Source organism: Cydia strobilella, chromosome 19, assembly GCF_947568885.1.
Source record: "Cydia strobilella chromosome 19, ilCydStro3.1, whole genome shotgun sequence".
NCBI classification, from domain to species: domain Eukaryota; kingdom Metazoa; phylum Arthropoda; class Insecta; order Lepidoptera; family Tortricidae; genus Cydia; species Cydia strobilella.
This window is the reverse complement of record NC_086059.1, coordinates 10,454,818-10,479,332: the sequence shown is the minus strand read 5'-3', so window position 1 is coordinate 10,479,332 and position 24,515 is coordinate 10,454,818. Positions and strand designations below refer to the sequence as shown.

Sequence of the window (24,515 nt, the reverse complement as noted above, 5' to 3'; positions counted from 1 at the left end):
AGATAAAACCAACACCCGTACAACATGGCACAACAATTACTGCAATGTTATAAATAAGTAAGTACCCGTCATTTATCAACTTCAGTTTGCAAAATGTTTTATTTCCTAACGAGCATCATAATATCATGTGGTTTCCTATTTCTAGATTCTGCAGGGCAGAGTATCGTGGTAAGTGATTGTTTTTGTAGAACTGTGTATGTGTCGGCGGCCGATCGTACGGAAAGTTCCTGTGTGAGCTCTTGCCCACTGACGTCCAGTTTTTTGCGGGATACGGTTTTCTGCAGGATTCTGATATAGTAACGTTCACACGAGCATTCTGTTTGCGGGATACAGCACGCGTAGTACAGAAAACTGGATCCTGCAGAAAACCGTACCCTCAAAAAACTGGACGTCAGTGGGAAGCGGCCTAATGCTTTGACGTTCATTTCATTTATTTGCTTAGTGTGTGTACAAAAGATCTTATGCATAAATCATTACATGTCTCAACACAACTCTGTGAGGGTATTGCAATACATTTAAGAGCTAAGAACTAAAGTTAGGTACTTTACAGAATAACATTTAATGTACAAATAAGTTAGGCATTTGAAATATGACAATGTTAGTCACAGTTAACCTATAGATAGGTAGAATATACGTACATACGATACAAGTGCGAAAAATAGGAAACTTGCAACGAGTGGCGATAAATTAAAACACGACCAAAGGGAGTGTTTTAAATAGTCGAGTTGCCGCTTTTATAAGGTTTTACCATGGTTTCCCCGTTTATCACAAAACACAAGTAAGTAACACAAAGTCAATTATACATTTATAAGATTCAGTGGGGCTACCGCGAAAACCGAAATTGCGGAGATGTTTCTATTTTACTCCAATGAAGGCGTAATTAGAGTGACAGAGAAAAATGCCCGCAATTTGCGAATTGCGATTTTCGCGGTTATAGCCCTGACAATACACATGCCGTTTGAATGGCGTTTAGTGACACCTAAAAACATTGCCATATATAGTTTTTTATTTGAATGACATCTGCAGTCTCTTCTTTATGTCTCCACTATTTGACATTTGAGGACCTCGAGGAATCGCAGCCATCTTTGAAAATGTATACCATCCTGGAGAAATTTGCGTTTTACTCTAAATCTACGTTCTTTGTGAAAATATTGTATAAAGCAACATTAAAGCTTATTATATTCTACACAAAAAAGTCCTATCTATCTTTGCGGAAAAAATACATCTTGTTATAGAAAGTAATTGCTTAATCCAGATTTCGGGGGATATTCTCTTAATAGGAAACTTGGAGGAATATGAATTCCACTTTTGTCTATACCTTTGTACACGTTATACCCCAATATCAATATTTTATTCGACTGCGACAAACAGAAAGTAGGGTTATGGGTTTAAATACTGATAATCAGTACATCCTGTAGCTCAGGATACTGGACGGATTTATAACTGGACAAGTGCGAGGGTTCCGTACTTTTTAGTATTTGTTGTTGTAGCGGCAACAGAAATACATCATCTGTGAAAATTTCAACTGTCTAGACAGTTGAATCTTTCACGGTTGAAGAGATACAGCCTGGTGACAGACGGAAAGCGGAGTCTTAGTAATAGGGTTCCGTTTTTACCCTTTGAGTACGGAATCCTAAAAATATACTAGATCTATGTTTTCTACTTAGTTGTTGTTGTATGTTGGCAGGGGTTCGGCATGTGGTCGGTGATGTCCGTGGAGCCGTGCAAGAACGACGCGGAGATGCCGTGGCGGGTGCGCCTGCGCAAACACAAGCTGAACCGCACACACGACGCTTTTGACGGGGAACTGTCCTTGCTAGCCGAAGTTGACGACTCCTATGGTGTGAGTATGGGCGTTTTCACATTGTCCGATTCGATTACATTCAAAAAGTCCTAACTCGATGGCAATAAAATATTCAACAAAATTAGTAACGAAATAAATAACACCAAGTCCGACAATGAATTCTTTAAAAAATTAAAAGATCACCTAATTAAATGAATTTCTTCACGACCAATAATTACAATTAATAAAGTACCCATACAATAAATAATACTTATATAATTTTGTTACAAAAAAACTCGTTCTCCTTTGCTGTGCCCTACAGGGTGTCATGTTGTACACAATTCTATGTTAAGTATAGGTTAAGATACAATAAATAAATAAATATAAACATTTTATTTTTACATCGCCACAGGTTTTTTATCATAAGATGTCCTATTCTATTTGAAACTATTTTCATAATTTAACTAAATGTTATTACCTACATAATTTTGTATGGGAATCGAAATTTTCCACTTACAAAATGAAGGTTTCCTTTTATGGATTTTTATTTACAATGTGATACTGAAACTTATGCAATAAAGATTATGAGTATGAGTATTAGTATCGGATGTCGGAAGGAAGTAAAATGTAAGATATATGTGTCTGTATTTATTTATGCATTTAATAAATCATTATTACTAAAAAAACATAAATAACGCATAATAATTTTTAAGAAAAAAAAACCGACTTCAATGGGGGATGCCGCTGAAAGTTCACTTATTGTTGATGGTGCACTCTTAGATTCCAGACAATGAAATGAAAAAGACAGCATCTTTTGCCTAATTTTGTAGAAAAGGAGGTAAAACCAACCACTTTTCTAGTAACATTTCGTTTTTGTAAGGGTCGCAGTTCTAACCTAACCAACTTTTCTGATAGAAGATGATGAGTTCTGTTCTGTGAGAATCGCAGTTCAAAAAACAAACCCACCCACCCACCAAACCCACTTTTCTAGTAGCATTTCCGGGTCCGGGTCTGGGTCCGGATCCGAGTCCGGGTCCGTGTCCGGCTGTTCGGCTCCAAGTTTGGGACAGAGTTCGGTCCGGGTCCGGGTCCGAGTTGGGGTCCATGTCCAGACCCGGGTCCGGGTCCGAGTCCGGGTCCAAGTTTGGGTCTGGGTCCATAAGGAAGAGAACAAATCGCCAAACGTGAACTATGTGTCATTGAAGAGTTCCATTCTGATCATCATCAGCAGTTCCACTTCATCAAATGTCACTTTTTTAAATGTAAATGCTGGATTTGTTGATGAAAATACAGAAATCACTATATGTATGCCTTTCACATTTGAGGAGTTCCCTCGGTTCCTCTTGGGTCTCATCATCAGAACTCGAGCTTGACAAAAATATGTCTTAAAAACTTAAGTTGCTTAACAAACATAAAGAAGACGACAAATCGCCAAAGTGAACTATGTGTCATTAAAGAGTTCCATTCTGATCATCATCAGCAGTTCCACTTCATCAAATGACACTTTTTAAAATGGAAATGCTGGATTTGTTGATAAAAATACAAAAAAACACTATATGTATGCCTTTCACATTTGAGGAGTTCCCTCGATTCCTCATGGATCCCATCATCAGAACTCGAGCTTGACAAAAATGTTTCTTGAAAACCTAACTTGCTTAACAAACATAACGAAGAGGACAAATCGCCAAACGTAAACTATGCGTCATTAAAGAGTTCCGTTCTGATCATCATCAGCAGTTCCACTTCATCAAATGTCACTTTTTTAAATGTAAGTGCTTGATTTGTTGATGAAAATACAAAAATCACTATATGTATGCCTTTAACAGTTGAGGAGTTCTCTCGATTCCTCATGGATCCCATCATCAGAACTGCTTTTTGACAAAAACGGGACCAATCTGTATGTATATACTTACAATCAAAAAAAGAATTTTCAAAATCGGTCCAGAAATGACGCAGTTATGGAGTAACAAACATAAAGAAAAAAAAAACAACCGAATTGAGAACCTCCTCCTTTGAAATCTTGAAGTCGGTTAAAAAGCAGACTTAATGCCGATGACACTCACCTGCAGCTGTTTTTGTCATAGGCGCCTTCCGACATCCGATATTGGAAAGGCGCTTCCGATAAATTCAGCCATCCTATAACACTTTAAACTCTCGCGTTTTGTACAGTCGACGTCAGATATATCGGAGCAGCCAAGGTGCTTATAAATATCTGAATACGTACTCTAGCGCCTTGACAATAAAGACGTGTTCAGATATTTGTGAGCGCCTTGGCCGCTCCGATATATATGATGGCGACTGTACACATAATTAATGTATTCATCTGGGTCAGATTGTACAGTTTATATTATTGTTTCTAGATTCGCGCAGACATATGCAAGATGGTGGGAGGTGGATGTAAACCCTTTATGAGTGAGAGTCGCGAGTGTATACCCTGCCTAGTAAAAGAGCACGCCCCAGAAAATGCTAAAACAGTGTTGATGGCCCTTGGAATAAACCCACCAGAGTTCCCAATCCCTAAAGTAAGTATTTATTTACATGGGAAAGCGGGGAAACTTAACTTCAAACGCTTTAAAAACATTTTTTTTTCCAAACTTACAACTATGTTTACAGGTGAACCTGAGACAAGTGTAACTATTAATAAAAAACGGCCAAGTGCGAGTCGAACTCGCGCACGAAGGGTTCCGTACCATTACGCAAAAAACGGCAAAAAATCACGTTTTTTTTTCAATCACGATATTTATTTTATTCTATTTTTAGTATTTGTTGTTATAGCGGCAACAGAAATACATCATCTATGAAAATTTCAACTGTCTATCTATTACGGTTCATGAAATACAGTCTGGTGACAGACGGACAGACAGACAGACAGACGGACGGACAGCGGAGTCTTAGTAATAGGGTCCCGTTTTTACCCTTTGGGTACGGAACCCTAAAATATCAAAATTATGTCATTACGTGTATAACATAATTTATACAATGCTGATTTTGTGAATTCATTCATTTCCGCTGACTCAGATATAAAAATGTCACAAACCGAATCAATTTTTACGCTAACCGTTAGTTTGATTATGTATCTAATTTAAACAAAATAATAATTTTCAATGAACGTTATCATACTAAACTTTGACGATCTCAAAAACATTGCCGTTCCTATTTACCCGAAACTGTATTATAATAATAATACAAAATATTTATTTCAAGTAAGTTACACTTATAATGTGGTTAGTAAAACTTAATTCTAATCTAATTAGAAACAGTCCACGGGGGAGATGGATACACTGAAGATTTTCAATGTAGTATCACTTTTCAAGTTTGTTTTGACAAACGGAACACTTATGGGATCACTTCGGTCTTGCAAATCAGTTAAATGCGTTTTTTTTTTACGTAAGTAACATTCGCAAAGTAAATATATACACACGCATACAAGAAACGTGATTTTTTGCCGTTTTTTCGTAATGGTACGGAACCCTTCGTGCGCGAGTCCGACTCGCACTTGGCCGGTTTTTTCTTACTGCAAGCATGTTTCCTTACTTGTTTTTATTATTTTTTCGCAACTGTATTAAAAAAAGGCGTTCGATACACGTAACTGTCATACACGTAAATGTCATACTTTCCGCACTAGCATCGAAATGTATTATTTCAATTTTTTTATCAGGTAGGGTTTCACGAAGTCGGCCACCGGACTATTATGTCAGGAAGCCGGAACTTGACACCCTTCGGCCCAAACTCCTTAGTGAAGCTCACCACAAAATTATTTAAATTCGCATACTTATTATGTTATATTTAAACCTACATTCACAGGGAGAGTACCGGCTAGACAACTACCTCGTGAACGTAGAAGATCTGTCGAAGGAAGGAATTTACGGCGAATACGGAGGACAACTTTACGTAGTAAAGGACGGGCAGAACATTGCGTGCGTCCGAATGTCCGTTAAGTACGAACCGATTGACAATATTGGCTCCTTGCCGGCTCTGTATGGTTAATGAGGTTAAAACTAAATGTGCAGGGGGGGGGGGGCACTTGATTTCGCCATAGATTTAGTTACAAATATAGTTAAACGTAAGTTTTTTAACATATTAATTTATAATTACCTACGAACTTCCAGGTCTTTTTGTTGTATTTTTCTTATTGTTGCGGTACATTTCTGGTACTGCATATTTAATATTTTTGTATGACTGTTTGGTTTCTAAATAAATTTAAACAAAAATATCTATATATGGGCATCTGTCCCCACCTGCGGCCTTGGCGACGCCGAATTTATTGGCCCACTTCGTCCCGTTTTTTACACTTAAGATATGCAGTACTAATTACTTTTGATTATTTTAAAAGCATAAGACTTATAAACTGAAATAAATATCATACATACATACATACATATAATCACGCCTATTTCCCGGAGGGGTAGGCAGAGACCACGGATTTCCACTTGCTACGATCCTGACATACCTCTTTCGCTTTCTTCACTTTCATAACATTCCTCATACACGCTCGCCGTTTTAGGGTGCTCTTGACCTGGCCTTTCTTCAGATATCATACACTAATGAAAATGTGACCAAGTCCACCGGTGGCCCAGGCGGGAATCGAACCCGCGTCTTCAGCTTACGCGGCTAACGTCCTGACACCACTAGTCCACCCGGCCACGGCGGTACCCGTCACAAATTCCCTTTAGCTAGCTAGGCGCCTTTAACCAACTTTAAGGGCGAGCAGTGTGTGCTTGCACCTCCTATACGAATCCTTTACTGGATTACGGTATAGCGAGAGAGATGGTGCTGCCATCTATCCAACTAGGGAACAAATCAAACAAAGTTTATAATTTAAATATTGTATGTAGTACCTAGTGTGACTACTTAAAGAAAAAACAAATCAAAATATTTTCGTAAAATAATTTTATTCGTTTCCCAGTAGCATAAGAATTAATTGAGGGGCTTAGTTTAGGGAAAATGTGTGTAAAACATTGATTTTGTATTACCAATTTTAAGAAACCCTGCATAAAGTCCGACTCACGCTTGACTGCACACTTCTAATAGGTTTTCCTGTGATCTATAGGTAAAGAACTATTTTGTGTATTTATTTCGATATTTTTGACCCAGTAGTTTCGGAGATAAAGGGGCCCCCCCCTTTATCTCTATGGTAATTTTTTGCCTATTTTCTTGAATAACTTCTAAACTGTTTATCCTAAAATTATAAAAAAATATATATTTGAGATTCTCATAATGAGCTGTCATTTGATATGTAACACGATATAGTTTTAAAAACTTTATTTTTTTTAATTTTCTCATTTACATGATGGCCCCATGTTTAAAATTCATTTGTTTACGTTACTCGTACATGTCCGTCTTTGGGTCACAAACTTTAATGTACGTGTGTACATTTCGAGTTAATTGGTCCAGTAATTTCGGAGAAAATAGGCTCTGACAGACAGACAGACACACGAGTGATCCTATAAGGGTTTTCGTTTTTTCCTTTTGAGGTACGGAACCCTAAAAAGCATGAAAAATTAACCCATTAGGTACTTAATTTCTACTTTAACTAAACTTAGATCCAAATTAAGCTGGCATCAAGTGAACCATTAAATAGACAAGTACCACACGAACTGTATCCGTTAAGAATTAGAATTAGGCTGCGTTTCCACCAGAGATCTTCAAGGATGAGTAGCGAGGAATGTGTTAGTTAAAACCAATAGAATCACTTCATTTGTTTTCCTCGCTCAGCGTGCCGTGATTCTGTTGGTTCTTAAAAACACCATATTATCCCTCGTTATGCATCCTCGCTCATATCTGGTGGAAACGCAGCCTTATGGTCTAAAAGGGATATTTTTTTTTTTCTATTTTTACAGGTAAACCTAAGACAATAGTGTACTTAACACATACATATAAGTACTTAACACTGGTTGGTTTTGAGAAGCATCTAAAAAGCACTATTGAATGTCATATAAATAGATACTTGGATTATCTTGCAACAATAGATGATATTGACCGTCTATAAATAGATCGATAAATCCGCCGCCATTGAAAGTTTTGTTGCTCAATTCAATCATTTGGTGAATGTGATTAAATCACTACCTATCTTGGCTATCTTTTTGTGTCGTGATTGCGCCTGATTGTATGATTCCGGTGACTGAGAGGATGAGAGGTTTGAAATTAAGAATGTGAGGAAGTCAGTTTACAGTCATATGCCTTAACCTCGTATATAGATAGAAGGGTAAAAACGGGACCCTATTACTAAGACTCCGCTGTCCGTCTGTCTGTCTGTCCGTCTGTCTGTCTGTCCGTCTGTCTGTCTGTCGCCAGGCTGTATCTCATGAACCGTGATAGCTAGACAGTTGAAATTTTCACAGATGATGTATTTCTGTTGCCGCTATAACAACAAATACTAAAAAGTACGGAACCGCGCGCGGAGTTCGACTCGCACTTGGCCGGTTTTTTCATTTGTATTATTATTTTTATATGATTTTGACCCATGTTCTTTCACTGATATGTGTTAAAATTGTTAAATAACAAACGAAACCGTCAACGCCATCTAGCCGAGAATATTGGTGGTAGTGCCAGCTGTGCGAGAATCAAATTTTCTTGACTTCCGATTCACGTTTTTTCCTTACTGTATTCATCTTATAAGTTACATATGATGTATTTAGGTCTTTGATATAAGTATAGTCAAGTCATTCATAATGCCTGTTAGCTGGTAAAGAAGGGCTTTGTAGCGAGTTTTACAGCTAGTACCTATTTTACAGCTAGTACCTATTTTACAGCTAGTACCTATTTTACAGCTAGTAACAATTTTACAGCTAGTACCTACCTATTTTACAGCTAGTACCAATTTTTTAGCTAGTAACAATTTTACAGCTAGTACCTATTTTACAGCTAGTAGCAATTTTACAGCTAGTACCTATTTTACAGCTAGTAACAATTTTACAGCTAGTACCTATTTTACGGCTAGTACCTATTTTACAGTTAGTACCTATTTTACAGCTTTTCTGTTGCCGCTATAACAACAAATACTAAAAAGTACGGAACCCTCGGTGCGCGAGTCCGACTCGCACTTGGCCGGTTTTTTTTAGCATGAAATATGTCCCGGTTGACGGTTTATTTTTATTTTTGAGAAAAGTATTAGAGTAAAAAAAAATGTCAAGGTAAGAAATAATGGCTAATAATTTTTAAACAAAAAAGGTTAAAGGGGCCCACAGACTATCAGTCCGCCGGACGATATCGGCCTGTCAGTTGTTCGGAACTGTCAAATTTATGTTCTAACTGACAGGCCGATATCGTCCGGCGAACTGATAGTCAGTGGGCTCCTTAATATGCAACTTTTTGGTAAGACTTACCATATTCATGTATTAACTTGTTGAAGTTCAATATAACATAGTACTTGATAGTACTGATCTGACTGAAGTTCATCTAGCTATAACATAAATATTATGGTGCATCATATAAAAAAATGAATATAACCTTTTTCCTTGAGAATTTAATAAGGATTATTTCTTTCATTAACACTTTTTTCCTATAATGTATACTTTACCCAAAAAAAATTGTCTACCGGGACATATTTCATGCTAAAAGGGGGAGTTGCGTCAGGGTGAGAGGATGGGACACCAGTGTGCGTAAAGCACCATAACCATAGGTATCACACTAAATTGATTTCAAGCAGATCTAGAGCAGAGCCCAACTGGGGAAGTACCTCCACCTTACAGAAAACCGCAGCCAAAAAACACTAGACCCTACTCATAGTGTTGTGTTCCTGCCGGTGAGTAAGGTTGCCAGAGCTCAACGAGGTAGAGGAGTGTTAGGGTCGGCAACGCGCATGTAACTCCTCTGGAGTTGCAGGTGTACATAGGCTACGGAGACTGCTTAACATCAGGCGGGCCGTATGCTTGTTTGCCACCGACGTAGTATAAAAAAAAAGCTATGTCATAGGTATGTCAGCGGTCTGACATTAACTCAATTCTAAAATATTTAAAGGAAGAAAGGAATCCCTATAAAACACATTTTGATGTAATTGCTAAAATTGTTAAATAACAAACGAAACCGTCAACGCCATCTAGCCGAGAATATTGGTGGTAGTGCCAGCTGTGCGAGAATCAAATTTTCTTGACTTCCGATTCACGTTTTTTCCTTACTGTATTCATCTTATAAGTTACATATGATGTATTTAGGTCTTTGATATAAGTATAGTCAAGTCATTCATAATGCCTGTTAGCTGGTAAAGAAGGGCTTTGTAGCGAGTTTTACAGCTAGTACCTATTTTACAGCTAGTACCTATTTTACAGCTAGTACCTATTTTACAGCTAGTAACAATTTTACAGCTAGTACCTACCTATTTTACAGCTAGTACCAATTTTTTAGCTAGTAACAATTTTACAGCTAGTACCTATTTTACAGCTAGTAGCAATTTTACAGCTAGTACCTATTTTACAGCTAGTAACAATTTTACAGCTAGTACCTATTTTACGGCTAGTACCTATTTTACAGTTAGTACCTATTTTACAGCTAGTACCTATTTTACAGCTAGTACCTATTTTACACTTAATACCTATTTTACAGCTAGTACCTATTTTACGGCTAGTACCTATTTTACAGTTAGTACCTATTTTACAGCTAGTACCAATTTTACGGCTAGTACCTATTTTACAGTTAGTACCTATTTTACAGCTAGTACCTATTTTACAGCTAGTAACAATTTTACAGCTAGTACCTATTTTACGGCTAGTATCTATTTTACAGTTAGTACCTATTTTGCAGCTTTTACAACTATTTTACGGCTAGTACCTATTTTGCAGTTAGTACCTATTTTACAGCTAGTACCTATTTTAAGGCTATTACCTATTTTACGGCTAGTACCCATTTTACGGCTAATACCTATTTTACAGCTAGTACCTATTTTCTCATGGTGGTGCGGTGTTCATTCGGCAGAAAGCTTCGTTTACCTATCATATGCCTTTGAAACCCTCGTAACGTTAAGATTCCACTTTTTATCCGACTTCAAGATTTCAAAAGGAGGAGGTTCTCAAGTATGTTTTTTTTTAATGTTTGTTACTCTATAACTCCGTCGTTTCTGGACCGATTTTTTTCAAAACGCAGTTCTGATGATGGGATCCATGAGGAATCGAGGGAACTCCTCAAATATCAAAGGCATACATATAGTGATTTTAGTATTTTCATCAACAAATCAAGCATTTACATTTAAAAATGTGACATTTGATAAAGTGGAACTGCTGATGATGATCAGAACGGAACTCTTCAATGACGCATAGTTCACGTTTGGCGATTTGTCCTCTTCGTTATGTTTGTTAAGCAAGTTAGGTTTTCAAAACACATTTATGTCAAGCTCGAGTTCTGATGATGGGATCCATGAGGAATCGAGGGAACTCCTCAAATGTGAAAGGCATACATATAGTGATTTTTGTATTTTCATCAACAAAACCAGCATTTACATTTAAAAATGTGACATTTGATAAAGTGGAACTGCTGATGATGATCAGAACTGAACTCTTCAATGACACATAGTTCACGTTTGGCGATTTGTTCTCTTCGTTATCGACCCAGACCCCAATTAGTACCCGGACCGGACTCGGACCCGGACTTGAACCCGGACTCCGACTCGGACCCGGACCCAGACCGAACTCGGGCCCAAACTTGGACCCGGACAGCCGGACATGGACATTGAACCGCGATTCTCACAGAACAGAACTATCAGAAAAGTAGGTTAGGTTAGAACTGTGACCCTTACAGAAACGAAATGCTATCAGAAATATGGGTTAGGTTAGGTTATAACTGCGCTCCTAGAAACGAAATGCTACTAGAAAAATGGATGGTTTTACCTCCTTTTCTACATAATTAGGTAAACGATGCTGTCTTTTTCATTTCATTATCTGGAATCTAAGAGTGCACCATCAACAATAAGTAATCTTTCAACGGCATCCCCCATTGAAGTCGGTTTTCTTTCTTAAAAATTATTTATTCACTATTCATTATCTTTCGTTTGCATAAGTCAGGTTTCAACTCTCAATATTAACAACTTTATCAAGAAGGGTAGATAAACAACAGATTTGGGTTGGGTTACAGTATGGGGTTTTTCGAAGAAGGAGTGTAAGTAGGTACTTACAGGTTTTTAAATTTAAAGGGTCGGCAACGAGCATTATTTAAATCCTCTGCTGTTACAGGCTACGGTGACTGCTTATCATCAGGCGGGCCGTACGCTTGTTTGCCACCGACGTGGTATCAAAAAAAAATAACTTACCTACTCGTACCTACACCCTTCGTAATTTATAAAGGGTCGATGAATAGGGGTGTGTGTTGAAACTTGAAATCATAATCAAGTTTTGTTGGTAACAAAAAGGGATAGCAATATAGACGAAGTGTTGTGCACTTGTGAACTAAACCATCGATTAAAATAAATTGACTTTCAATCATCTTTCAATACAAAGTTCATGATTAAAATATTTAACGCATTATGCGCAACATTACATTATCAGGTCACACTGTACTTGGATACAACAGTTCATTCAAAAATATTAGTAGTTGCTGAATGCTTTTCAGACCAACCGCGGCGTTTTGCACAAGATTACTCTGTTGTGCGAGTCCATTGAACTCGGTCTCGATAACCGAGAAGCATCACTACCAAGGTCGAATGAGTCGGTTCGTTCCGTTCACTCGTTGAGCCGGTCTTCCATTCACTCAATAAGACGGGCATGCGTGCTGTGGCGCGTCAATTCATTCGTGAATCGTCCGGTACGGCGTCAGCTAGGTTATTTTTTACGAAATAAATAATTACAAATTAAAAATGGAATTCGTAGGCAAGAAATACAAGATGACGTCGTCGGAAAACTTCGACGAATTCATGAAGGCTTTGGGTGAGTTTTTACTTGTATTTGTTCAAATTTCTTTTAGAAATCGATGCCGGCCGGCTTCTCGATATCTTAGCCGGTCGACGGCTCTGCGTTACCACATACCTAACTGTTTTGCAACTCGCTATTATTTAACCGGTCGATTGAGTTTTAGGTGTTTTAAGATGTTTTTTAATGAAGTTTCTTGAACGTTTTACGGAGTTCTTCAAGACGATTGTTACATATCCAGACCACAAAAGGGTGGGGCAGGTCAATAACTACTTCAACTATTTTTAACTTAATTAATTTACAATGCAAATAGGTACGGTATACACATTAACTTAGTAGTATTTTTGAGACATTCAATATTAACGTAGGTATTCTACAGGTGTTTTTTAAACACGTGTATTTATTTGACTGTCTCCATAGTTTACTTTACCGAAATGTATTGTAAGGTATTGGCAAGAGTGGCAAGACTGCATGTATTTAAATGAATAAAAGGCCGAGTGTCGATTTTAACTTCTTTTAGATATAGGTACTTATTTAAAGTTATTATAATTAGATTAGAAGTAATTCCTACAGTCGAAATTTAGTAAAGTTTTACAGAGGTTTTAAATGTTTAAAATTTTCAGTTATGAAATCGAAACTTAGTGACTACTTTTATGTATGAAATAAATAATAATCTTTCTGCAAATCGGTAGCAATTTAGCCGCCATAGTCATTAGTGATTCAGTGACACCGCATTGTAATGTTCAATCTACCCGCCATTACCCCCGCGGATAATGATCTGCATGCCGCGCAAACGTATTTCGCTGACCACACCTCAAACTGTGGCAAAGGTAAGGTCCATTGATTAAGAATGGTGCTATGAGTACACGAGATATTTACCAACTTTATTACAGATATAATAAATCGAAACTTGCTAAAAAAACCTCGAGTCCCCGGCAAGCTCGGCCGAATTTCACCTTCCCAAACAAACGGAGTTTCGTTCTAATTTTAAAACGACATGTTGGATTGTAATGAAACTGCATATACAACAACCTGAGGTATATCTAGGTCTGTAATTAGTTTATATAGATCTAGTATATAAAACACACGAAATAGAGCAAAAACAAGTTTTGTATGAAAAACTTAATTCGCTGTAGGTATTTTTTATTACTATGGTATCTGAAGCTACATAAACTAATTACAGGCCTAATTACTAATTATGTATATACCTTATACTATTGTAAGTACATAGTTTCAGAGCAATCTAGCTAGTCGTTTTAAAATGAGGGCGTATTCTACGTTTGTATGGAAAATTGAGCTTGCCGGGGACTCTTAAAATGAAAGCGTAACTTCGATTGTATGTTTGTATGGGAGCAGCTTGGCTTTTTGGCGGAGGGTTTGTGAGACTATTACTTAAGTGGTGATATATACAAGGTATTAGAATATTACAGAATTTACAGATATACCTATTAAAAAAAAACTTGAATAGGTATAATCTTTCAAAAAAGTTTGTGAGAAAAATTGCATTTTCATAGTCTTTTATCGCCGACTTATTATGTTTAAGCTAACATATTTGTTAAATTTTAACAGACGCTATGACTTATTATATACTAGCGACTCGCCCCGGCTTTGCACGGGTTCAATGCTGATGTATTATACATATAAACCTTCCTCTTGAATCACTATCTTTAAAAAAAACCGCATCAAAATCCGTTGCGTAGTTTTAATGATCTAAGCATACATAGGGGCAGACAGACAGCATGAAGCGACTTTGTTTTATACTATGTAGTGATATGTAGTGTTGTGTAGAATTTAACCAAAGACTAATAATTCATGTACCTATAGATATTTATATTTACTGACTACTGACTACAGAACTGCAAAATAATATCAGTGTTCTGTCGATCAAGTCTGGCAATTGAAACGTAATCGGTAGGAACCGAATATTACCAAGGCCAAACTGATAAATAAATATACGTAATTATTAGCACATAGGTATTTGGTTTTACACGAAACCAAATGACACAACACCTGAAGACAGTGAATCAACATGATTTTCACTGATTGGAATATGAATACGATTAAATTTAGAATATCCTGCATTTGTTGAGACTGGGAAAAGTAACAATCAATGCGTTTAAAGTTCGTAGGTACGACTATACCATATTCCTACTTCCTACCTACCTCTACCTTTAACAAAACACAACCTTACACCTACAGGTATGTGTAGACTTACTATAATCATAGAGTAACTTATACTAGAGCGGTACTGTCATAGTAAATTTTGTAACCCCAGTAAATTCACTGCCATCTGTCGACACACTTTAAAACTAAAAATAAATATTTATAAAAATACGATAAAATGTATTTAAATATGGATAAATGTTTTTTTTATTTGCATTACTTATTTTTATATGATTTTGACCCATGTTCTTTCACTGGTATGCGTTAAAATTATAAATAACAAACGAAACAGTCAACGCCCTCTATACGAGTGTAGGCCAAAACTAGTGGCACCATCTGATCGAGAATAAAATTTTCGTGATTTTCGAGGCACGTTTTTTCCTTAGACTGTATCCATCTATTACGGAGTTATATCTATCTTTGGTAGAACCACTGATGTTTGTAACAAGAAATAAATGATCCAAATCATTCTATTAGGTGCGTGTCGCCTCAATGTTTCAAAGGTCATCTAAGTTCTAAAATCTTAATCAAAGTTAGACACGTGAAGATCAATCCAAACAGTAGTATAGTCCGACAAGAAATTGTAGAAAATAAATAAGGGCGCCACTTCCTACGTAAATGTCACATTTTTACGTAAAATGCTTAAACATGGCAACAATCTAGTATGGAATTTTTTTAGATCCATTTTATTTAATATCTACTATTTTATGTCCGACTATACAAACCGTTTTAGCAACACAAGTATTATTTTTAATAATATTGACGGTTCTATCGTTTTTACAGAGCCTATATTAAAAATACCGCGGATTCAGAGATAAAACAAAAACAAATTTTGTTTTATCTTTGAACCTTATCATACGATACCATACGATAAATAAATAATCATCATTATCATCAAACTATTTTCGATTTTAAATCCAATTTACTTTCTTGAATTAGATCAATCAATTTTGATTGATACGGATGGACATAATATAAAATGCTAAATTTATACCAATTGAACATTGGGGGAACGACTACTTATTCATAGAAACTTGAAATGTAAGATGACTTAGGGGAATCAGAAGAGCGACGTGATGATACTTTTATGAAAACTGATATATTTTTACGTAGTCTTAGGACAAAATATTTTAATAAAAAGATTTGTATCTTCATTGAAAATAAGGTTACTGTGTCTATCCACCAAGCGACTAAGGGACACATTTTATTTCATGCATTCATTCATTTATTAGTTGCAACCATGGTATTACAGAGGTTCTGGACCCTAATAGGGCGTAGCAACATTTTATGTCTACTTATTTCTAATAGGCCAAGCAATAAGAAGGTATAGAGGGAAATGCTAGGAACACAATTTTTAACTTCGTAGCTTTGTTTGGATTAGTTAGGAGATGAACATATCAAAAGTCCCCGGCCGTAACCCTGGTGCTGGGGGAGAGGGGGGTTTGAAGGTTCCATTTTTCGGTTTTTCGATTATATCTCGGAAACTATGCGTCTGAGCAACTTGGCCACTTATACAAAATGAAAAGAGATTTAATTTGTTACAAGTTTTATTCAGTCAAGTTTTTCGATATCTTGTATAGTTTTTGAGATATCCGCTCTTGAAGGTTTATTTAGGGCTCTCATTTTTATCTTGATTATCTACATCAGTAAAGCTGCTAGGCCGCGGGTTTGGTAACGTTTTCGTATAAACCGGGGGTGCTGAATTCATTTCTGGTATCAACATTGACACCTTTCCTAAGTAAAAACATATAAACTTTAAACAAATAACTTTTTTTTTTAACTCCTCTTCACGCTTAAACCGCTGAACCAACTTAGTTGATATTTGGTAAATAGGTGTTTTAAGTCCCGAGACAGAATATAATATCGTTTTTTATCTCAAAAATCATTCATTGAAGGTGTGAAATTTGGTGTGAGGGGAATTCAGCTTCTTCGCCGAAGTTGAATTCCTGAGGTTAATACTGTTTAAATTTAGGTTTGAAGTCATGTTTGGTATCATTATCAACTAAATCAAACAAGTAGACCATCCCAAATATTATTCAAATAGGTTCAGCGGTTATTGATTCCCCATAAAAATTTCCACCCCACTTTTCACACCCTTAAAAGATGATTTTGGTTATAAAAACTATCCTATGTACTGTCCCGGGACTTACACCATCTCTATACCAAATTTCAACGAAATCGGTTCGGCGGTTTAAGCGTAAAGAGGAGTTTTATAACCCCCCCCCCTCCCCACCACTCACTTCGCACGTAATAGCGTTGCCAGTACAGTCGGTGTTGTATGTGTAATGAGTATAACTTTGATAACTAAGTATTTAAACAATAAACATACTTATTACAGCTAAAGCTAAGTATATGTACACAAACGCATACTTTCTTATATTTAAGTATGTAAATAATTTGTGTTGAAAACCTTTGTTCGTATGACCTCTCAAAGATTTATTTATTTCGTCATCATGGGTTACATAAGTGTCAGTTTAGGTAATAGGTCCATGGTCCATGGTGTGCCTTTCGGCGTACTTACGACATAAAAATATAACTATGTCCGTCCCGACGACAATTGCTTACCATCAGGCGATGTCTGTACGTTCGCCTCCTATATATCATTAAAAAAATAAGAGTAAACTGTCAAAAATCAGTTCTCACGTTTCTCCGATTGTCCTGGCTTAAAAATACAATCCACGCCACGGCTGGAGTAAAGTCCTCGTAGAATCATAGTCGGCATAGTCGCATAGTTTTGCTTGCTCACCAAAAAAATAATAAAGTGGTGTGCCTTGGTGGTTGGATATGTGTCTTTGGCACATATCCGAGTCCAGAAGGCGATGCAAAGTCCAAGTGCGCTTGCATCACGGACATAGACAATTATAGCATGACTCGGCGATGTCCGCAAAAAACTAAAATTGCCACTGAATATGTTAAATTAGCTACAGGACCAGTGTAAATACAGATTAGCTTTGGCATTGATCTTTGTTGACTGCGTAATTTATAAACTAAAATAAATGTCATACTCATATACATAAGTGACCAAGGCCTCCAGTGCCCAGGGCAGGCCTACTATACCGCTCTAGTATAAGTTACTCTATGCTGCTATATAAACCTGGGCACCCCTGTAGTAGAGTTTCTACTTGAAATGACAAGTCAAATTATTTTTATAGAATAATTATTTTATATTGCGAGTAATAAACACCTACTGTGTAATTTATCAATAGAACGACCCTGAACTTGAACAAATAAACATGGAAAAAAACAGAAAGAAAACAATGTTGAATTGTAAAGTTTCTTCCAAAAGAGGGCAAGCCGTCTGTCTAGTTGAGAAAGTTAATGATACCTACTTGAAATAACTTAAGGAAAATTTCGACGTTAAGAAAAACAATCCTTTTATGTACAAGTATCTATTAGTCATATATATAATAACTAATCTATGAAAATTTTACAAGTCATGAATAAATAATGAGAACTCAAACTTTGAAACAAATGAAATTGAATTGTTATTGACTTGATTTTCACATTTACCAACTTACGTACTTAAGTACTTACTTAAGTTTTTATTACACAAATTCCATCGATAAACAAGCGTTTGAAGCACAATAATCATTCATAAGCAGTTGCGTAGCTAAGGGGGGGGGCTGGGGGGGGCAAGTGGCCCGGGCGCCATCCAAGAGGGGGCGCCAAAATGGGCAACAGGCAGCAGCAGGGAAACTTTTGTCAGTCATCAGGGGTGCAAATTTGGTGACTGCCCCGGGCGCCATATCCTCTAGCTACGCCCCTGTTCATAAGGCATTCGTTATAAAACTTATAAAGGTTCTTGTTCTTTACATGAAAACAACAAGTATTCAGTTCCTTATCGTGTTGTTGACAGTGCATGCTGTATTGAAAATAAAAAGAAGGTCAATGTTATCACATACTGAAATGCGCGCTCATTTTTATAGCGCTTGTTAATTGTTGCTATGGTTTTCCTGGCCACAATAATAGTCTTTATTTTATGTTGTGTACCGGCCAAGTGCGAGTCGGACTCGTGCACGAAGGGTTCCGTACCATATTGTCTATTGTTTTTAGTATTTGTTGTTTTTTGTTTTAGCGGCAACAGAAATACATCATCTGTGAAAATTTCAACTGTCTAGTTATCACGGTTCATGAGATACAGCTTGGTGACAGACAGACGGACAATGGAGTTTTAGTAATAGGGTCCCGTTTTTACCCTTTGGGTACGGAACCCTAAAAACGTTAGATAAAAAAATGGTGGATAATTACGAAAAGAATTTAAATTAATAAGCATAGAAGTTATGATTTGTTTTTCGAAAAAACAGAAAAGTTTTCTGCTGTAAAGTTAGCATTTAGTCAGTTACTATGTTTCGTCTTTTTGCCATCAACAACGCAACGTTAAGGGGCCCACAGACTATCAGTCCGCCGGACGATTTCGGCCTGTCGGTTGTTCGGAACTGTCAAATTTTTGATCTATTCACAGGCCGATATCGTCCGGCGGACTGATAGTGGGCCTCTACGATACGACTTGTATGTCTTGTCAAAGATAGATATAACTCCGTAATAGATGGATACAGTCTAAGGAAAAAACGTGCCTCGAAAATCAAGAAAATTTGATTCTCGTTCAGAGGGCGCTACTAGTTTTGGCCTACTGTCGTATAGATGGCGTTGACGGTTTCGTTTGTTATTTAACAATTTTAACGCATATCAGTGAAAGAACATGGGTCAAAATCATAAAAATAATTAATGCTAATAAAAAAAAACATTTATCTATATTTAAATACATTTTATCGTATATTTATAAATCTTCATTTTTAGTTTTAAAGTGTGTCGACAGATGGCAGTGAATTTACTGGGGTTACAAAATTTACTAAGACAGTACCGCTCTAGTATAAGTTACTCTATGGTCTTGTATAACGTAGGTACATAATTAATAATTATTTTCATGGCTGCGATTATAATAATTATATCATTCACTATTTTTAAAATGAAGCGTAAACATTAACAAAGTTAAAAACAATTCATAGACACTTTCTTTATTATAAAAACAAATTCATAAACTGCTTTTTCACAAGGTTTTTTCAATGTTATTATACATAGCTATAAATATATATGTGGAGCGATAATAGCTTTTTATAGATGTGTTGATGAAATGCTGAACGGATCAGGTTTATCAGTTATTTATTGCATCCTTGACTAAAATCTATCGCTATCAGAAAATCCATAAAGATTAACTCGCTAAATTACGTTGTTTAACTTACGGGATATAAATTTGGCCATGAATCATTTTACCTACTGATAAATTTCGTAGTTTCTAGGTATTAAAGCTACCTACTGCCACACCCCCAAACTATAGGTATATATGGGGTATGGTGTAAGCCGAAACGGCTTATATATATTAGTACATTTAGTACCTACCTTGAAGTATAGTCTCAACCTCACCATCTCACTGCTCTCAGTCGTCATTAGCTTGTATTGTACTATGGGTACTAGGCGACGATGGTTATACATACTTATATAGATAAATACATACTTATTTATATACATGTATAGAAAACACCCATGACTCGGGAACAAATATTTGTGTTTATCACACAAATAAATGCCCTTGCCGGGATTCGAACCCAGGACCATCGGCTTCACAGGCAGGGCCACCCACTAGGCCAGGCCAGACCGGTCGTCAAATAAATCAAATCTTCAAATTTAAGTAATAAGTATGCATGTCTGCCATTTATAAATAAATGAATAGATAAATGTTTTACTAAAGCTATAAAGATAATGATGAATCACTACATAGTATAAAACAAAGTCGCTTTCCGCTCTCCGTCTGTCACTATGTATGCTTAGATCTTTAAAACTACGCAACGGATTTTGATGCGGTTTTTTTTATTAGATAGTGATTCAAGAGGAAGGTTTACATAATTATAATACATCAGCATTGCACCCGTGCGAAGCCGGGGCGGGTCGCTAGTGAATAAATAAATATTATAAGGACAAACCGAACTGTTTATGTAAGCCTTTTATAATGTTATAAACATATAATTTCCTAATCAATCTCAGCTAATCCCAGAACAAAAACAACTCAACTTCCATTCGTTGCATTACAATAGGTATGTACCAACTCGATAAGTATCATGTATTGTTAGTCAAATATAGTTCTTAATTCAAAAGTAACATCAACTGTCAACAATCAACTGATCTCCTAAAATTAGTGACGTTTGGTTGTCCGCGTCTCCCCTTACGACCTAGATCTTTATTCCATGTGAGCTTTTCTCGCAAGAACTATTCTAGACATACCTTTTTCAGACGAGTCCCTAGTTTCTATAATAAATATTTGTTCGATATTGATCCTTTTAATAATTCCTTATCTAGTCTAAAAACGCTCTAACTACGTAAACTCTTGAAGTAATTCTGTTAGTTAGTTATGTATTCTTAAACTAAATACTACGTTGTTCTTACCTACCTTTTTATTTTATTAATATTGTTTTTATAAACCTCCAGGTCTGTTTGTATCGCATCTCAATTCGTACATTGTGTACGACATATGTAACATGCATATTATGACTGTTTGTGTTCTAAATTATAAAAAAAAAACATGGTTATTCTACGACATATGGAACGTTTGAAATGCTAATTGCAATCATTATGCGCGTGCCGCGTGCCCACCATGACCTGCGCGGTCTCGGATCAGGACCCGGGTTATGGATAACATAAATGGCGCCATGGAGTTTATCAGAATAGCATAGGTTAATCTAGGGGCCTAGCCAAGGTGACAATCGTAACATCGATACACGCCAAACGAAAAATGTATGGGGATGACAGACGCAACAAAAAGTCGCGTGATTATTTCCATACATTATTTAAGTTTCTTATGGCGTTTTCTATCAACGATTTTTATCATAGCTAGGCCCTCAGGGTACCTAGAACCTACCTACAGAAAGCAGTCCAGTCAGAGCCACAGTCAATGGCTGCTTTTCTAGAAATCCATTATCTTCTTCTCCTTCTCGCTATGCCATATCCTCATCGGATGTCGGCGACCATCTTACGGAACTTGGTTCTATCCTGTGCCAGTCTAGACAAACTGGCAGTGTCATTAATATTGGACCAGCTTTTAATGTTGTCTATCCAGGTTAGCTCCAAACCCATTAAACCATCCACCAGGTTAAATCCATTATACCCACTGAGAAGCGTTAAGGCAGGTTTTTATGTTACAGATAAGACACGATCTAGCAAGATCTAGCGAGTCGCTCAAAAGATTACATAATGGCCACGAACACTGTAAAGAGTGCAAAAAAGATGAAGAAGCAAGATCGGGTCCATCAAGTGCAGAATTGCAGATAGCAATTTCATGGCATTATGTATTGTCTTGTATCTGGCCCTAAAGGGGCCCACTGACTATCAGTTCGCCGGACGATATCGGCCTGTCAGTTAGAACAAAAATTTGACAGTTCCGAACAACAACTGACAGGCCGATATCGTCCGGCGGACTGATAGTCAGTGGGCCCCTTTAGTTTTAGCTTTCATCCTGAATGATTGTGGTAACAGCAATTGCGGTCGAGCAAGTGGACAAGACATTTTAATAGTATCAATCATATCATTTCATTTATTCCACTGTAATCATGTTGCTTCGGTTTCGGCAAAAAAAAATAGGTTTCGGTAGGGCTCTAATTTCTAAATGCGTCTAAATCGAACGTCGCGCGGTTATCCGCTTTTTAGTGCGCATTTAGGTGGCTTTGTGTAAGTTAAATATGCACACTAGATATTGTTACCTACGCGATTAACATAATTATTAAATACAAACCGGCCAAGTGCGAGGCGGACTCGCGCACGAAGGGTTCCGTACCATTACGGGAAAAAACAGCAAAAAAATCACGTTTGTTGTATGGGAGCCCCATTTAAATAATTATATTATTCTGTATTTGTTGATATAGCGGCAACAGAAATACATCATCTGTGAAAATTTCAACTGTCTAGCTATCACGGTTCATGAAATACAGCCTGGTGACAGACGGACAGCGGAGTCTTAGTAATAGGGTCCCGTTTTTACCCTTTGGGTACGGAACCCTAAAAAATACTGCTTGTCTTGAAATCATTGTAATAAATAACTTATTTTAATGGTTTGTAATTAACTCAAAAATACAAATAATCAAATAAAGAATTTTAATGAGTTTCCCATACTATAGTCATCAATATAAATTAGTCAAAGAGCTGCCGCGTCGTACGATCTTTTCAAGACCAATTATACAGAGGCATGATACGTCTAGCGATTACCCATTGGTCGCTCTCTGTCGGCCACTTGTCATAAAATGGTCGACAATCAGCACCAATTGTGGCCAATCACGAGAGAGGCCCGGGTTCTCTAACGATTTTCATCCTATTCCGGTGTCTAAGAATTGTAACTGTCTCTGAACAATTGATAATTATAGGGTATAATTCTATGAATTAAATCTGAATTAAATAAATATACAGATAAATTGGTGCCCACGTTGAGAAAATATGTAGAAATATAAAACTAACTTTAATATCCGTTTCACACAAATAAATACATAGGTATTCTTCGAACCGGACGGGACCATCAGTTTTGCAGGTACGGTACAAAACTGTTTTTTAAAGGCATATATAATAGTGTAGATTGCTTTACTTTTGGTACTTGAAACTTTAAAAATGTTTCAGGCTTTTAGGTAATATAATTGTTAGGTACACGTAAGTTTTTTATACCACATCGGTGGCAAACGAGCATACGGCCCGCCTGATGGTAAGCGGTCACCGTAGCCTATGGACGCCTGCAAATCCAGAGGTGTTACATGCGCGTTGCCGACCCTAACACCCTAGTTGAGCTCTGCTCTTATCTACTATAAGTAGGGTCTAGCGTTATTTGGCTGCGGTTTTCTGTAAGGTGGAGGTCCTTCCCCAGTTGGGGTCTGCTCTAGATCTGGAATGACATCCCCTGTGCTGTGCCCCATCACTCAACGCGATATGACATTCACAGTTCCCCTACCTCTCATTTGGACGTAAGTAGTTTAAGGACATACCCAGGTCCATTACCTTACTTGTCTAGCCAAGAAAACAATTTATAAAATTCTACTTGGGTAGGTGTCATCCTGCCATCTAAATTAAAACAAATCATTTTTGGTCTACTCTTCTAACGGATGTCTATGACATATCTAACAAATATGGTCTGGATAAGAACAGGGTGCCTCTGTCTACGCTTAGCGGTTTACCGTGTTTATCTGAGTGGGCAAGCCGTAGGCGTCATAACAACAGTAATAACATGAGCTCTCTTTACACATAGTCATAAGGTGTGTAGCCAAGGTGCCAATCGTTTACGCTCCGTAGCGAAGGAAACGCAACGGTCTCTGTTGCACTAATGTCGGACAGTGATAGAGAGAGAGAGAGTACCGTATCGTTCGCTACAGCCAAAGATAGATATAACTCCGTAATAGATGGATACAGTCTAAGGAAAAAACGTGCCTCGAAAATCACGAAAATTTGATTTTCGATCAGATGGCGCCACTAGTTTTGGCCTACTCTCGTATAGAGGGCGTTGACGGTTTCGTTTGTTATTTATAATTTTAACGCATATCCGTTAAAGAACATGGGTCAAAATCATATAAAAATAATAAATGCAAATAAAAAAATCCTTAATGCATATTTAAATATTTTTTAACGTATTTTTATAAATCTTCATTTTTAGTTTTAAAGTATGTCGATAGATGGCAGTGAATTTACAGTGGTTACAAAATTTACTATGACAGTAC

At 36.9% G+C, this 24,515-nt stretch overlaps 2 protein-coding genes across 2 annotated transcripts in view; both read left to right on the top strand.

Annotated features, from left to right (window-relative positions):
• The first annotated feature begins 72 nt into the window (after positions 1 to 72).
• LOC134750361 (uncharacterized) lies at positions 73 to 5,770 on the top strand. The gene is made up of 4 exons (XM_063685522.1): positions 73 to 168; positions 1,688 to 1,843; positions 4,144 to 4,305; positions 5,588 to 5,770. The coding sequence occupies exons 1-4, from the start codon at positions 94 to 96 to the stop codon at positions 5,768 to 5,770; spliced, it is 576 nt and encodes a 191-aa protein (XP_063541592.1). The 5' UTR covers positions 73 to 93.
• Positions 5,771 to 12,477: 6,707 nt separating this feature from the next.
• LOC134750257 (sodium/calcium exchanger regulatory protein 1) overlaps positions 12,478 to 24,515 on the top strand; it is a 31,309-nt gene continuing 19,271 nt past the window's right edge. The window contains exon 1 of the mRNA XM_063685414.1: positions 12,478 to 12,633. Coding sequence (XP_063541484.1) covers positions 12,564 to 12,633 — 70 coding nt within the window. The 5' untranslated portion in view covers positions 12,478 to 12,563. The remainder of the gene's footprint in view (positions 12,634 to 24,515) is intronic.

Coding starts and splice junctions, on each gene's coding strand:
- LOC134750361 (XM_063685522.1), top strand. CDS start 94: ATGTTTTATTTCCTAACGAGCATCATAATATCATGTGGTTTCCTATTT. Junction 169..1,687: donor CTGCAGGGCAGAGTATCGTG/GTAAGTGATTGT, acceptor GTATGTTGGCAG/GGGTTCGGCATGTGGTCGGT. Junction 4,306..5,587: donor CAGAGTTCCCAATCCCTAAA/GTAAGTATTTAT, acceptor CTACATTCACAG/GGAGAGTACCGGCTAGACAA.